The 14,137-nt window shown below is 43.0% G+C and overlaps 1 protein-coding gene across 7 annotated transcripts in view; it reads left to right on the top strand.

Annotated features, from left to right (window-relative positions):
* The window catches only part of VGLL4 (vestigial like family member 4), a 146,212-nt gene that overhangs the window by 92,806 nt on the left and 39,269 nt on the right, over window positions 1–14,137 (top strand). For all 7 annotated transcript variants that reach the window (XM_036332202.1, XM_036332198.1, XM_036332200.1 and 4 more), the window contains one exon: window positions 13,411–13,600. In XM_036332202.1, coding sequence (XP_036188095.1) covers window positions 13,411–13,600 — 190 coding nt within the window. The remainder of the gene's footprint in view (window positions 1–13,410; window positions 13,601–14,137) is intronic.

Genomic DNA, 14,137 nt, shown 5'->3' with positions numbered 1-14,137 from the left:
GCTCAGGTGTGTCCATCCAAGCCATCATCCAGCACAGTGTCCTTAGACCACCTTTCTCTGAAGCTTTGCTTTAGTTGTGTCAACACTTATAATGGCTCCCTATCAGTTGCCTAACACACGTCTAAATGGCTCTGCTTCAGTTCAAAGCCCTTTATTATCGGACCCATCTATCTGTTTATTCTAACTCTTTACTACTAGAAGAAATGAGCCCTTGTCTCACTTAGAGTGACCTCACACACATATGATGTCATTCTTGCTCTCTTCATTTATTCATACAGTTGTCCCCACCTGGAATGCCCAGACCCACCATTTCCAAGTGTCCAAAACTTACCTTCTTTCAAATCCCACTCCTGGCTATTTGAGCTTGAATTGGTGTCTTCCTCGTACAAAATGCCCAGAACTTCTCTTTTTTTAATGTAATGAATTTATTTTTATCTTCAAATTAATTAATATTTGAACACTTGTCTCCATTTTAATTCCTAATATGGTAATTATTGATAGACATAACCTATATGAACAAAAGCTCTTTGTGGTGCTTAATGATTTTTTGTGGTTGTTGTTGAATGATTTTGTTGTTGTTATGTGATTCACATAATTACTTCTCCCATTTAAAGAGCATCTCTTTTATTTTGGAATTTATCATGTTTTTCTTTATTTATCCCCATGACTTATCACTACTACTGGCACCAAAATGAGGCAGAGATCAGATCTCAAACATCATTTTGTTTTCCTTAGTTTCTGTTATTGTCCTGCAAACATACTAGGCACTAACATGCTTTTGACTGAACCACATCCCTTCTTCTGCTAGTCCTAATCTCAGATCATCTTTAAATGGGACTATATTCAACCATTAGCAGTTAGCCTTTAAAATAAAAATCTGTGTGTCATTTTCTAAGATGATTTGGCAGGGTTACAAGTTCTGCTTAACTTATCCTTTTGGGATGAGGATCATCTCAAGAAGAGAGCTTGGGTGGCAGCCTTCAGAGAAAAGAAAAACAGAGTTTGTCCCTTGGAACCTGGGTCCATGAAGTGGCCTGTTGGCTTACCAGCTTTGTCAAAATGTTTGTAAGCAGTGCTTACAGCTAGGTGACATGATTAAGAGCCACAGTGTATGATGCAGACAATAAGGCTTATAAATATTTTAAGGTCGTAAAGACCAAGGAATGTTGACTTGCCAAAGAAGAATTGGATGAAGAAGATAGGACTTGCACTGTAGCTCAGACCTGAAAGTGAGGGGATGTTTTGCATGGGTGTTAAACATGAGGGGAGACAGCAGAACCTTCCCAGCATGAGTGAGCAGTGGAGTCTGTGAGGAGTGTGAAGACTGGAAAGGACCCAAGGCTGAAGAGATGGAGGTCTAGACCAATGGTCCGTGGACCACCGGTTGGAGACTGCTGCTCCAAAGGTTTCCTTAAACCAGTGGTTGTCAACCTTTCGGACCTCACAGACCACCGGTGGTCCACTGACCACCAGTTGGCGACCGCTGCTCCAAAGGTTTCCTTAACCAGCGGTTGCCAACCTTTCAGACCTCATGGACCCACCAGTGGTCTGCGGACCACCGCTTGGCGATTGCTGGTCTAGACTACCAGGTTGAGAAGTTTTATATTTACTCCAGAAATCCAGTCCATCAGGGACTTGAATCTCTCATGGTAAGAGGCTGGGTGACTGTGTTGGAAGACTGTCTGCTCAAGGTGAGAAGGAAGAATTGAAAGGATTTTTAGTTAGTGTCAATAGTTTTTATTTGCCCAAACTATACAGGTCACTTATTCAACAAATATTTATTGAGGATTTACTGTATTCCAGGAAGAGTGTAACTTTGGCCCTGATCACATGGTGTGTTTTCTTATATTTTTTCTTATTGTCTTTTATATAAAAATGTTGTGTCCTAAATCAGACCTGTGCTGATTTGTAATCAGGAGTGCTATGTTTTATCCAGCTTAGCTCTAGTCTCTTGCATAGTAAACAAACGGTGCTTAATAAATGAGCAAGAGATTGAGTGATGGCCCTAACCAGTTTGGCTCAGTGGATAGAGTGTTGGCCTGCAGACTGAAGAGTCCTAGATTCGATTCCAGTCAAGGGCATGTACCTTGGTTGCGGGCACATCCCCAGTAGGGTGTGTGCAGGAGGGAGCTGATCGATGTTTCTCTCTCATCAATGTTTCTAACTCTATCCCTCTCCCTTCCTCTCTGTAAAAAATCAATAAAATGTATTAAAAAAAAAAAAAAAAAGAGGTTAGTGCCCCTGACTAAATAGGTGTTGCATGTTTTTTTTTTTTTTAAAAAAGAGAGATTGAGTGATAAGAAGATGCATATAACCCATATTACTACTATGAAAGGAAAAAAGTTACTTTTTTTGTACTAGAAAAACCTGTGGGCACCACCTTAACCAGGTAATCAGGCTGTTTCACCAGCAGTGGGATGTGGTGCCTTCTAATATGATACACCGAGGCGTGCACAGTATCACTTTGGTAGTGTTTTTGCAAGAAACATTCAACTTGGATCTACTCATGAGGATGGGATTGTAGGACAGCTCATTGGTCTGAATTATTTAAAAACATCAATTTCAAGCAAGGAAAAAAGATAGAATAAGTTTCTTTAGGTCACAGAAAATTAAAGAGACATGACAACTACATTGAGCAGTGTGTGATTCTTAATTGGATGCTGGATTCCCCCAACATGCCACGTCCCCACAAAAGAAATAGCTCAATTGGGGAAATTTGAAAATGGCTTGGATATTAGTGACAATGTGTCAACTTTAATTTTCTTGGCATGTTAATGGTATTGTGGCTGTAAGGAGAATGGCTTGCTCTTAGAAGACTTTTGTTGAAGTAGTTAGGAGTGAAATATATCTACAAGTTGCTTTAAAAAATTATAGTAATTATAGCCAAAAAGTTTATGTGTGTAAATAAACTGACAAATGGACTCACGGTGAAGGGAATGGGACGTTCTTTGTTCATTCACATTCACATTTTTAGTAGCTTTTTTTTTTTTTTTTTAAAGTAAAAAGTTGGGTAAAATAAAATTCTTAGGTACTTTATAGCTCTTTCAGTGATAAAGTTTACATCATCTTCCTTTACGTCACTCGTTTTTATCAGTCTTTCTGGTTAGCAGCCCACTTGAGTTAGGTGCTTGCTTGAGTTCTTAATGCTACTTTCACTCTCAGAATTGTGGGGTCTTTGAACTTTGTGTCCTGTTTTAATCCTTGGAAATTTCACCCGGGCCTTCTGAAACAGCATGTTCAGCAGTGCAGAGCAGTACAGTGAGTTAATGCAGTTAACTGGTGCACCCATTGTTAAACAGTGCAGTGGAGAGTTGACTTAGGACATTTGTCATGTCCCAGCTACCTGCCCACTCCTGTTGTCGGAGGCTTGGAGCTGATGAGCAGATTTCGTATTCGAAATAGGTAGGCTTGGACACGGCCTTCAGCAGTCCGTAGGCCGGGTTGCGTATGAATTTTGAATTAGTTCCCGGGAACCTTACTCCTTAGGGTCTTACTCCTCAGGGTCTGGGCTAGAATCCATTGCAGAGAACAAGATGCCTCTTTATCTTTTGCGAGGTCATAGCAAGCCTGTTAGTACTGCTCAGGAGTCTGTAGCTTTGAGGTGGAGGTGGTCAGTATGAGAATGTCGCTGGGCAGCTCAGCCCAGCTACAAAGTGTCAAAAAGTGGTGGCATGATGCCTTTGGGTTGGGTTTTGAAAGTTGAAAAGAGTACGAATTGGCCAGGAGGATTTCAGAGGGTATGCTAATGGGGAGAAAGATGAATAAATTGAGAGCTGAGAAGTGTGTACCTGGGGAGGGGGCACTGGCTTATCGAGCACTGGGCACCGAGCCAGATTTCTTGTTTAATCCTTGAGGTAGCTTGGGGCCTCGGTGTGAATTTTCATACATGTGGAAACAGTCACAGGAAGTCAGGTAGCGCCCCTAGATCATCCCGCTGGCTCCTGGTGGAGCGGATTTGGAATGCTCACTGACCCATGCTCCTTGGCACTGTAGCTCCTGACCTTGTAGATTAGTTGGTGGAAACTGTATATGTGCTAAGTTTATTAGAGGAGAGGAGCTCTCCTGAATAGCGGAACCATCTTTGGAGAAGTTCCCTTTGCCCCTGTCATTTCGTCCTCTAAGTGAGACTCGTATCAACAAATGGATTTCAATAATTAGTGTAATAAAAAAATCACCTGCTGTAGGAACTCTGTATGAGTTTTCATTGGTTCTCATAAAAATCCCTCAAGGTAGATGAAGAGATAGAGGCTCAAGAGAGATGAAGAGACTTTGCAAGGTCACACCTTTTTTGTGATTGCAGAGCCCACTTCCCGCCCCGTTCCTCTGCCCTGGGCGAGTGTGGTCAGGATTGCAGAGACAAGGCTGTGTGCCCGGGGCGTGTTCCTCCCCCTCGACCTCCGCCCCCCCCCTCCCCCCCCATATGCAAGATGTCACAAAGAGGAGCAGACACATGGGATAGCTGTGAACACACAGGCTATGGTAAGTCCATTCTAGAGGTTTGGAGTGTTATGGGAGATCAGAGGAAGGGAAGTTTAATTTTCCAATCTCTCCTTCCACTCCCCAAGTCCCCCCCCCCCTCCATTGGTCAGTGACTGATTCTAAGACTCAGCTGTCCCAGGGTAGGTCCCTGGTCCAGTCATACCCTGCAGGATTCCCTTTAATTAAAGAGTGTTTTGAAGATAGTTACTATCATGTTACCTGAGATGTTGAACCTGCTGCACAAGCTTACAGAGAATTTCTCTGGTATTTTCCCTCACATTTTGAAGAGGTGATACCATTTCCCCAAGCTCTGCTTCATGGCACCCGGAATCCAGCAGAAGGTGGCTCCACTGTTGGAGAGGGTAGATCGAGCATCATTCAGAGATTACTTCTAAACATCTATAATAAAGTCTAACCAGAGAGGAAATTGAGCCCCTAGCAAAGTGCCGGATTCCAGTTCTGTCTGCGGACACTTTGCTTTCATAATTCTCTTCCTTCTCATTAACAGTAACATGCTATAAAAGTAGATTTGCAAGTAAATAGAGTGAAGCATTTCTGACAGGCTCTAGGTGTCTTTTCCATTGAGGGTCCTATGCAGTTGGCATTGAAGGTTCCTGAACTGCTTTTACCTTCTTAGGGTTCACGGGTGACGTGTCAGTGCTGAGGCCTCAGATGGGGACATAGTGAGGGCATGAGCTACCCTGTACTGATGCTCATACTCAGGCAGATTCTAGTAGTGTTCCCGTCTGCCCCAGGACAGTGAGAGCAGGGCTGTACTGCGAGACTCGCCATCGCTGATCTACTCAGAACCCTCTGCAGCCCCGGCACAACCAGCCTGGGGTTGGAGGACCAAGAATTGAAGCCGGTGTGGTTATTAGATCTGGCTCAGGAAACCCAAGGGCACAGACAGGTGTTTAATCTTTGAGAGTCCCAGTTACGGTTTCTGAAACCGGCACCCCGCCTGACACGGAGATCTGCTTACGTCACTGTTAGGTGCCTGAGTTTTCCTTTAAGCTGAGGTGATATGTATAGTAAGACTTTTATTTGAGCCCTCCTACAGTTTCACCCAGATTAGTATTGCATAATCTTTGAAGAAACAGTTCAGTTATAAAGTGAATTCAACAGGGTAAGTGAGATTTTAGGGACTTTTTTAAAACCTCGAACACAACAAAATTAGTTCAGGTAATGTAGAACTTGTTAACTAAATGATTAGCAATATATGGATGTGAATATAACAGTTTTAAATTGACTTTAAAATGCTTTTAGTGAGGGCTTTTGGATATTCAGATATTCAGCTTTTTAAAGCATTTTAGTGTATATCTGGAATGGATATGGAGGATTATAGACCGCTTACCACTTCTTTGGGATTATTGTTTTACCCTTTCCCCTCTGGCCCCTGTAGAATTACAGATATTTAAATCGAGTAGGGACTATTGGCATCTTCCATCCTTGGGCATGTCTGGGAGTAGGTGCCACCTTGGATGCGCTGAACTGCAGTCTTAGGGAGACCCCAGCCTGGTTCCTAGGGACCCCCCCTTCACCTGTGCTTTCATTAGCTCTGAGGCACAGCATGAGTCTCTGCACGTTCCCTGGTGCTGGGCCTAGAAGCCCAATTGCTTTTAGTGCTGATCCATTGGTCTCCTCCCCTCTTGGCAGTTTCTACTTCAGAAGTGGCCTCCATGCATGAGATTGTTTCCTTGTGACCTGGCCCACTGCACTAGGCTTGTCAGGGTGGGCCCAGTGTTGGGAGCTGTTTCATCCCAAAGGAAAGTGAACAGCTTTATCCTTTGAGTCAGACTGGGTTTCAGGCCTGTGCTCCCCTCCCCTTACCCCTCCTTTCCTCTCCTATTAGCATGGCTGTCATCACAAAATAACCTGGCAGGCTGGGCAGCTTAAACAACAGACTTTTATTGTCACAGTTCTGGAGGCTTGTGGGTGACTGTCTTCATGTTCACATAGTCTGTCTTTTTGTTTGACTGTGTCTTAATCTCCTTTTCTTTTGATTTATTTTTTATTTATTTCAGAGAGGAAGGGAGAGGGAGAGTGAGAGATAGAAACATCAATGATGAGAAAGAATCACTGATCACCTGCTTCCTCCATGCCCCCTATTGGGGATCAAGCCCGAATTTCGGGCATGTGCCCTTGACCGGAATTGAACCTGGGACCTTTCAGTTCTCAGGCCGATGATGCTCTATCCACTGAGCCTAGTGCCTAATCTCCTTTTCTTATTAGGACACCAGTCATCTTGGACTAGAGCCCATCCTAATGACTCCATTTAACTCTAATCACCTCTTTGGAGACCCTATCTCCATATATAGTCACATTCTGAGGTATTGGGGTTAGGACTGCAACCTATGAATTTTGGGGGGACATAGTTCCATTCATAACAATCCCTTCCCTACCCTTTCCTTCCTCTCTCTCTCTTCCTTTCTCCCTCCCTTTCTTCTGCTCTCTCTCCTGCTTTTTTTCTTCCTCCTCCTCACTTCTTCCTCTCTCCCCATCACCCTTCCTATCCATCTCTCTCCTCCTCCCTTCCCTTCAACTCTCTTCCCTTACTGTAGAAGTGTCCTGCAGCGCTAGAAAGAATATAAACACGGGAAAATCTAAATGCCACTTTTCTCCTCCTGGCTCTTCTATTTAACCAGCTTTGTGACCTTGAGCAATTCACTAATTCTTGAAATGCTCGTTTCCTTAGCTGCCAAATGGGAATTAGTCTTCTTCTCTGCCCTTATTGGGCTGTAGTGAGGAAAAAATGCTTTTAAAATAAAATATTTAATACAAGATGCAGGGAAACTCTGACAAAGTGTAATATTTATGGGATTATTTGGATTACTTGAAATCCTAATTAAAGTGGCACATGTTTCAACTGCACAGGTTTTACTGTGTTACTGTTATCCTTAATTATATCATAAGCAGCCAGCAATACAGGGTTGTGGGGTTTTCCTGAACAATCTCATTGTTGTTATAAAGAAAGCGCCAGATCTGATCTGCTCAAACCAAGCTCAGTCAGGAGCCTGGGCTTGGCCTAGCCTCCCTCGCCTGGCCCCCTTGGCCGGAGTGACCTTCAGCTGAGGTTTGCATTCCAGATGCAAGATTGGGCTCTGCAAGGTTAGAGCTGTGAGCCTGGGGCTGCTGAGAGGGACAGTGAGGATGGCACTTGTACCCCAGGGGTGATGGGAAAGGGCGCTCGGGTCCTGAGTTGTAGAGTCGTGTGCAGTCCTTGTACCGCTGGCAGACACTACGTCACAGCTTTTATCTCTGCTGGCTCGCCCAGGTTTCATCATGTTGCCTCATAGTCCTTCTTGTAAAAAAAAAAAAGAAAGAAAAGAAAAGGAAAGAAAAGAAAAAAGTTACCAGAATGGGGATAGCCACAAGCTGAACTGCTTGAAAGAGGTTGACTTCATTGTCGTCTCCCCAGCTGCTAGTCCATGAGACAAAAAAGTATTATTTGAAAGAAAATGAGTAAGGCCTGGCTGCCGGGGCTCCTTGCCCTGCACGGTCATGAGTTTGTGAGATGTGAGCTGGGCCGTGAAACGTTAGAGCTGTTTTATCTGGGTGCTCTCTTGCCAGCTGGGTGACGTCAGCCTGCTCGCCGCGGGCTGTGGTGAGACAGGAGACATCCGCGTAGCCGAGCGGCTGGCTTGGGGGACCGAGCTGTGGTTTTGCTTCTTTGATTTAAGTTCAGATGTGATAAACGGGGTGGGGAGGGGAGTAGAACATCAAGTCTTGGACACAGCAAAGATTTAAATTGTGGCAGAAAACTCTCTGTTGGGTGAGGCATAGAGATTTTTGTGAAAAACCCACCCTTAAAGTTTTAGCAGGATCCTTTTCAGTACAGTTGTACCTTCCCCCTTTCCATGAATGCAGGACGTTGGCATTTCAGCCTCGTGTTGTTTGACTAACCTTCATAAAACGACAATAAATGCCATTACTGACATTAATTTCTCTTGAGTCATGTCACAGTCTGAAACGCAGCCACAGATCCTTGTCTGGCGGTTGGCCCCAAGGTGGTGCAGGGGCGCTGTGATGGGAAGTTGAGAGACACAGAATGCTATTTCTGTTTCACCCTCCCATCCATTAACCCCATGGTTCTCAACCTTCCTTTAATACAGTTCCTCATGTTGTGGTGACCCCCAACCATAAAATTATTTTCGTTGCTACTTCATAACTGTAATTTTGCTACTGTTATGAATCGTAATGTAATTATATGTATGTTTTCCGATGGTCTTAGGCGACCCCTGTGAAAGGGTCGTTCGACCCCCAGGTTGAGAACCGCTGCATTAATCTCTCTGAAACCAAATCAGTTGCCTTACCTCCATGCTGAAGGTCCTGGCCTCGATGATTCAGTTGAATGAAAGTCGAATCTGCATTTTGTGGACCAGGTTCTACTCATCTCTGGGTTCAGTTGACTGACTGCAACTTTCTTATAATAGTTAAATACTACAGGAATGAAGGTGCAACACTGAGAACTAGAAGTGTCCTGGATCTTAGTGAAATCTTCTTTAATGATGAGGTAAATTATTAGTTAAGACGACTTCATTGACTCAGTATTCTTTTCCTACATTTATAAAGTGTGTCCTGTAAAAGTTTAGTATTTTTTCAATCAGCAAGTAAAGTAAGACTTAACTTTGGAAGATATACGTTATGGAGAACCTAGACTTTTAGAGCCGGTAAGGCCTTCAAGATGACCAAATGGAGCCACTCACAGATGCAGAAACTGAGGCTGAGGAGAGGTGAGCACTGTTTTGAGAACTTCCAGTTAGATCCCATTTTGAATCCAGTCTAAGATGAACCATTATTTTATGCTTCACTAAGACAAACAGTTCTGCCTATTACAATATGCCAATTGGATATCAAACTTCAGTCTCAGCTATATTAAAATGTAGGAAATAAAGAATCGCGCAGTCCTTGAAATATGGTAATGACAGGATTCTGAAACCAGGCTACGTATTCCATCTTCTCCATCTGACTTTGAAAGAATTTTCTTGTAATATTTCACCCAAATCGTTACATAGCACATCGTAAAGCTAGGTGATTTTCTTTTTTGTTTCTCTTGGTTAAATTTTTTAAAATTGAAATTAATATGTGCTGATTCTTGTGAAATCTTGGTCCACAGTCTTTGCTCTTCCTCAGTTGGGAGAAATAGTTAAGCACTACTTTTAGTCCATACATTAGAATTGTCACCATGTTTAGTAATTCTTTTGTTTCTGTTAGGCATTTTCCTTCACTAACACACCGAGATTAAAAGGCCAAACACATTTAAAAAAATTAAACTTCTTTTGTTATAACTTGTAACTGCAAATTTTTCAAAAAGTTAAATTGACAATTGTAGCTAAGCCAACTAGAGAGACTTAAAATACTGGGTTACTGAGACAGCTCAAATCTCCTTTCTCCTGTTTATTCTTGGAAAAGAAAGATAATCTTTTTTCCTTTTTCAAGTGCCAAACCATTGTGAAATTTAGAACATACACTAGTATAAAAGAAAAAAGTCTTTTATACCCCCAAGATAAGTTCCTTTGGTGTGTATTTTTCCCCCTCCTCTGCTGTGGTCAGGGTCTGGATAAATGTCATCATTCGCGTTTCTGACAGTACTTTGCACAGCCTTCACCATGTAACAGGCACTCCGACTCAGTCTGATTAGAAGCTGAGCTGGAGCTTATCTGACTGTAATAGAGTAGAGAGATAGCGCTATCATAACAAAAGGTTTCTTTTTATTTCAGGGAAAATTAATGGAGGCTTGTCCTTATTCAACAGTTAAGTGTGAAAAACCTGAGAGAAAAGAGGTCTTCTGTCACCCACTGATAATACATTTGGGGATGGGGAGGGGTGGCTGCTTTGTTGAGAAGTAATGCACTTACCATATAATTGACCCATTTAACGTATGCAATCCAGTGGTTCTAAGTATATTCATGGAGTTGTGCAACCTTCATCACAATTTTAGAACATTTTCATCCCCCCCCCCCCCCAAAAAAAAAACAAACAACAAAACCCGGTACTCATTAGCAGCTATTTTCTATTCCCCCTTCTCCCAGGCCCCTAGCAATCACTAATCTACGTTTTGTCTTTGCCTGTTCTAGACATTTCATCTAAATAGAATTAGAACTGTATGGCCTTTTGTGTCTGGCTTCTTTCACATAGCAAACTATTTTCAAACTGTCGTAGCATGACTCAGTACTTCATTCCTTTTTATGGCTCAACAGTATTCTATGATATGGACATACCACATTCTTCAGCTGCTGGACATTTGGGTTTTTGGCTATTACGAATAATGCTGCTAGGAACAGTCATGTATATACGTTTTTTGGTGAAAGTACATTTTCATTGTTCTTGGGTATGTACCTAGGAGTGGAATTGCTGGGTCAGATGGTAAGTTCCTCAACTATTTAACCTTTGAGGAACTGCCAAACTGTTTTCCATAGCAACAGCACCATTTTACATTTGTGGTTCACAACCCTATCATTCACCAAGCAACCAGCGTTTACTAAGAAAGTGTTACTTCTGTAACATTGAACGAGGGCAGCAACACCCAGTGTGTGTGTCAGTGAGTCCGCGTGCACGAGGCCTCTTCGCCGCCAACAACATGCACGCTCCGTCATCTCTGTGGGGTCCGCTAGAGCTACGCTGCAGCCCATAGGGGAGACGGACCGGTTATGGCTTCTTGTGGGTCTCTTCCCACCCCCAGTTCAGAAATCTCCAGTGTTTTCAGAGTATCCCTGTGGACTTCCCTGTCAGACACCAGCGCCTCAGTCTTAAAGATAAGCAGTGCATCATCAGCTTGGTGAACTTGTAATGCAAGCACTGGCTGAAAATTGGAGAGTGGAACGGAATGTTGTTCTTACCCCAAAAGAGTTTTGCTTTTCGTGGAATAGTGTACGCTGTGTGATGAGTGACTCTTCCTTTTTTGGAGTGATTTGAATTTGTTGCTGTGGTGGTGGCTTTCCATGGTAACTGCTGTTGCCACACATCTGGCATCTGATGAAATGGCTCCCAGATCCCAGGGGTCTGCACCGAGCCCGAGCACTCCTCATCCCCTCATCCTGCCAAGGACGTGGAGAAACACTGGGCGGCGGGTGTGGTGACTCTGGCGTGGTGACGAGGTTTGATTTGCAATGGCTGATTTCCTGGGGGTATCATCAGGGCTCCTCCAAAAGTTAGCTGGGCTACATACAGATGCTGTACCCCGGAAACTCCTCCCCTCCCTGGGGAGGAGGTGAGTATAAGAAAGAAGGGCATGTTGGGAAAGAATATTTCTGATTTATCAAGGCATCAATATTAGCACTGCTCTGTTTGCTTGTTTGTTTGTTTAAACCAAAATTACTAAATTAGAAGTAGAGGTCAACCAAAATCCTACTGAATTTCTGAGAGGAGCAGGCCAGCCTAGGCCCTGTTTTTTTAGGTATTTCATTGAAAATGGAAAGTTCCAGTTTGCATTGGGGCCAAAATCCCAAAAAGAAATCCTTACTGGAGGTGTATTACGGGTCACTGTATATTTGCTAGTTTATATCTTGGTTGACTCAGTTGGCAAAACTTCTATTTTTCCTGGTAATCGTTCAGAAGGTTTTTTTCCTCACTCCTTTCCCTCACAAAATCATATTTGTCATATGTGTATGAAGCAAACGACTGTTAAAACTGTCCACACATCTGTGATGATATGAAAATTAGTGGTGGCAAACAAAGATTTCCTTTCTTAGGTACCACAAGGCCTCAGATGAAGTTGACTTTATCCTAATATTACTCTCAAATTGTGACCAAGTGGAAACCCAATTGGTCAGGCCTTAGAGACCAATACGAATAGCACCACAAAAGAGTTATTTGTGAAAAATGTAGGTCCCTCTTCCCCCATATGACTCAGAAAGCTTAAAGTTTTCTCTTAAAGTAATTATTATTATTGTTTATAAATTTAGAAGCTATACAACCTTTATTATAAGCATATAAAGGGTTATGCTTATTTCAGTTCATAGTGAGGCACAAAGTTATCACTTAACATACAGCCTTTTTAGAATGGGAATGAAAAACATTAAGATGTCAAAGCAGATCGAGATGTGAACTTGAATTTGAGTGTCTAACTTTGAAAAATGTTTTGAGAACTGTACCTGTGAATTAATCTTGTGATTAATTATATGCCCAAAATGTGCTGATAATAATCATAGTATTTTTAACATGCCGTTTTTAGTATACTCTAAGAATAAAATGTTTATTTCTCATTAAACAATGCATTTTTATTTCTGGTAACTTTTTGGTCATATATGTGAATCATTAACCCATAAATTTTCCTCATTCTTAAAAAGAAAAAAAAAATAACCCACCAAAAATACAATAAAAATGTAATGAGTAAGAAAAGTGAATTTGGCATAGTGTTCCAATGAACCCTGTGTTAGGTCATTCTCTTAAGAGGTATGGAGTCAAATTCCCATAAATCAAAAATCATTCCATGTTTTAAATTAACTTTAGAGATGGTTTATGGTCAAATTTTCCCCTCTCTGTTACTTTATTGCAACTTTTAATTTTAAACTTTACCCTAAAGAGTTATTGAAGAAATGGCAGTTATGTGAGGTGATGGAGGTGTTAGCTAACTCTGTGGTGGCGAACGTTTTGCAATATATAAGTATCAAATCAACACATTGTACACCTTAAACTTACCTAACGTTATATGTCAGTTATATCTCAGTAAAGCTGGGGGGGGGGGGTTGCGGTGGGAAGAGTTATTGTGCTAGAAAACCACGTTTATGTAAAATGTCTCATGCTTGGCAGCTAACCTTATGCTCAGACCATGTTCTGAGAATGGCAGGCTGCGTGTCATGTTGCCAAAAACTTTCCACTGGGAGTAGTTTTGCAAGGGGCCGGGCCGGCGGGCGGGGAGCAGGCCGCGAGCCGGGGGCTGAGGTAGGGACATTTCTCCTGCTTGGTGACTACATCCTTTCTCGTGCGTAGGTGAAGCTGCTCTCCGGGGAGAACCCAGGATGCAGACCATCCCTGTGGCATCTGCCCTCACCAGTCACCGCACAGGCCCCCCGCCCATCAGCCCCAGCAAGAGGAAGTTCAGCCTGGAACCGGGGGACGACGACCTGGACTGTGAAAATGACCACGCTTCCAAGATAAGCCGCATCTTCAACCCCCATCTGTAAGTTCCCTCGTCCTGAAGTGTGGGCGTTCCGATTCAGGCTTGTGCACGCAGTGCCAGGGCCGCATTTCTCTTGCAACTCTTGTGTTGACGGTGGAGTGAAGGATGAATAATGCTCATCTGCCAGGAGGGGGTAGTAAATGAATTTTAATAACTCACGGGGAGACATCTCATTTCCCTCTGGCGTATGTGTCTGACCATTCGTGTGTTTTCCCCGTGGATGTTGAGGAAGTTATTGCTTCTTGGGGTGGTTGTCTAAAAATGTTGCCCCTTCTTGCCTGTACGACTACTGATGGTTGTTCGGAGAGTCTGTCTTTGGTGAATGTTTTCATGTGCCAGGGACATGGGAGGAAAAGTTAGCACCGGAGCAGAATGGGACAGTTAAGAAGTATTACTTCTCACCTTATGTGCTCCCGGTGTACACTTGAAATCTCCCCAAAGTGGGAAGGATGGCTTGTTGTGTTTGTGGGAAAGTGCTGTGTATCCCAGGTGATGCGTGAGCCTGTTGCAGCCCTGACCGTCTTGGGGCCGGGAGGG

The sequence above is a fragment of the Myotis myotis genome, unplaced genomic scaffold (assembly GCF_014108235.1).
Source record: "Myotis myotis isolate mMyoMyo1 unplaced genomic scaffold, mMyoMyo1.p scaffold_m19_p_13, whole genome shotgun sequence".
Lineage (NCBI taxonomy): Eukaryota > Metazoa > Chordata > Mammalia > Chiroptera > Vespertilionidae > Myotis > Myotis myotis.
This window is presented reverse-complemented; position numbering and strand designations above follow the sequence as displayed.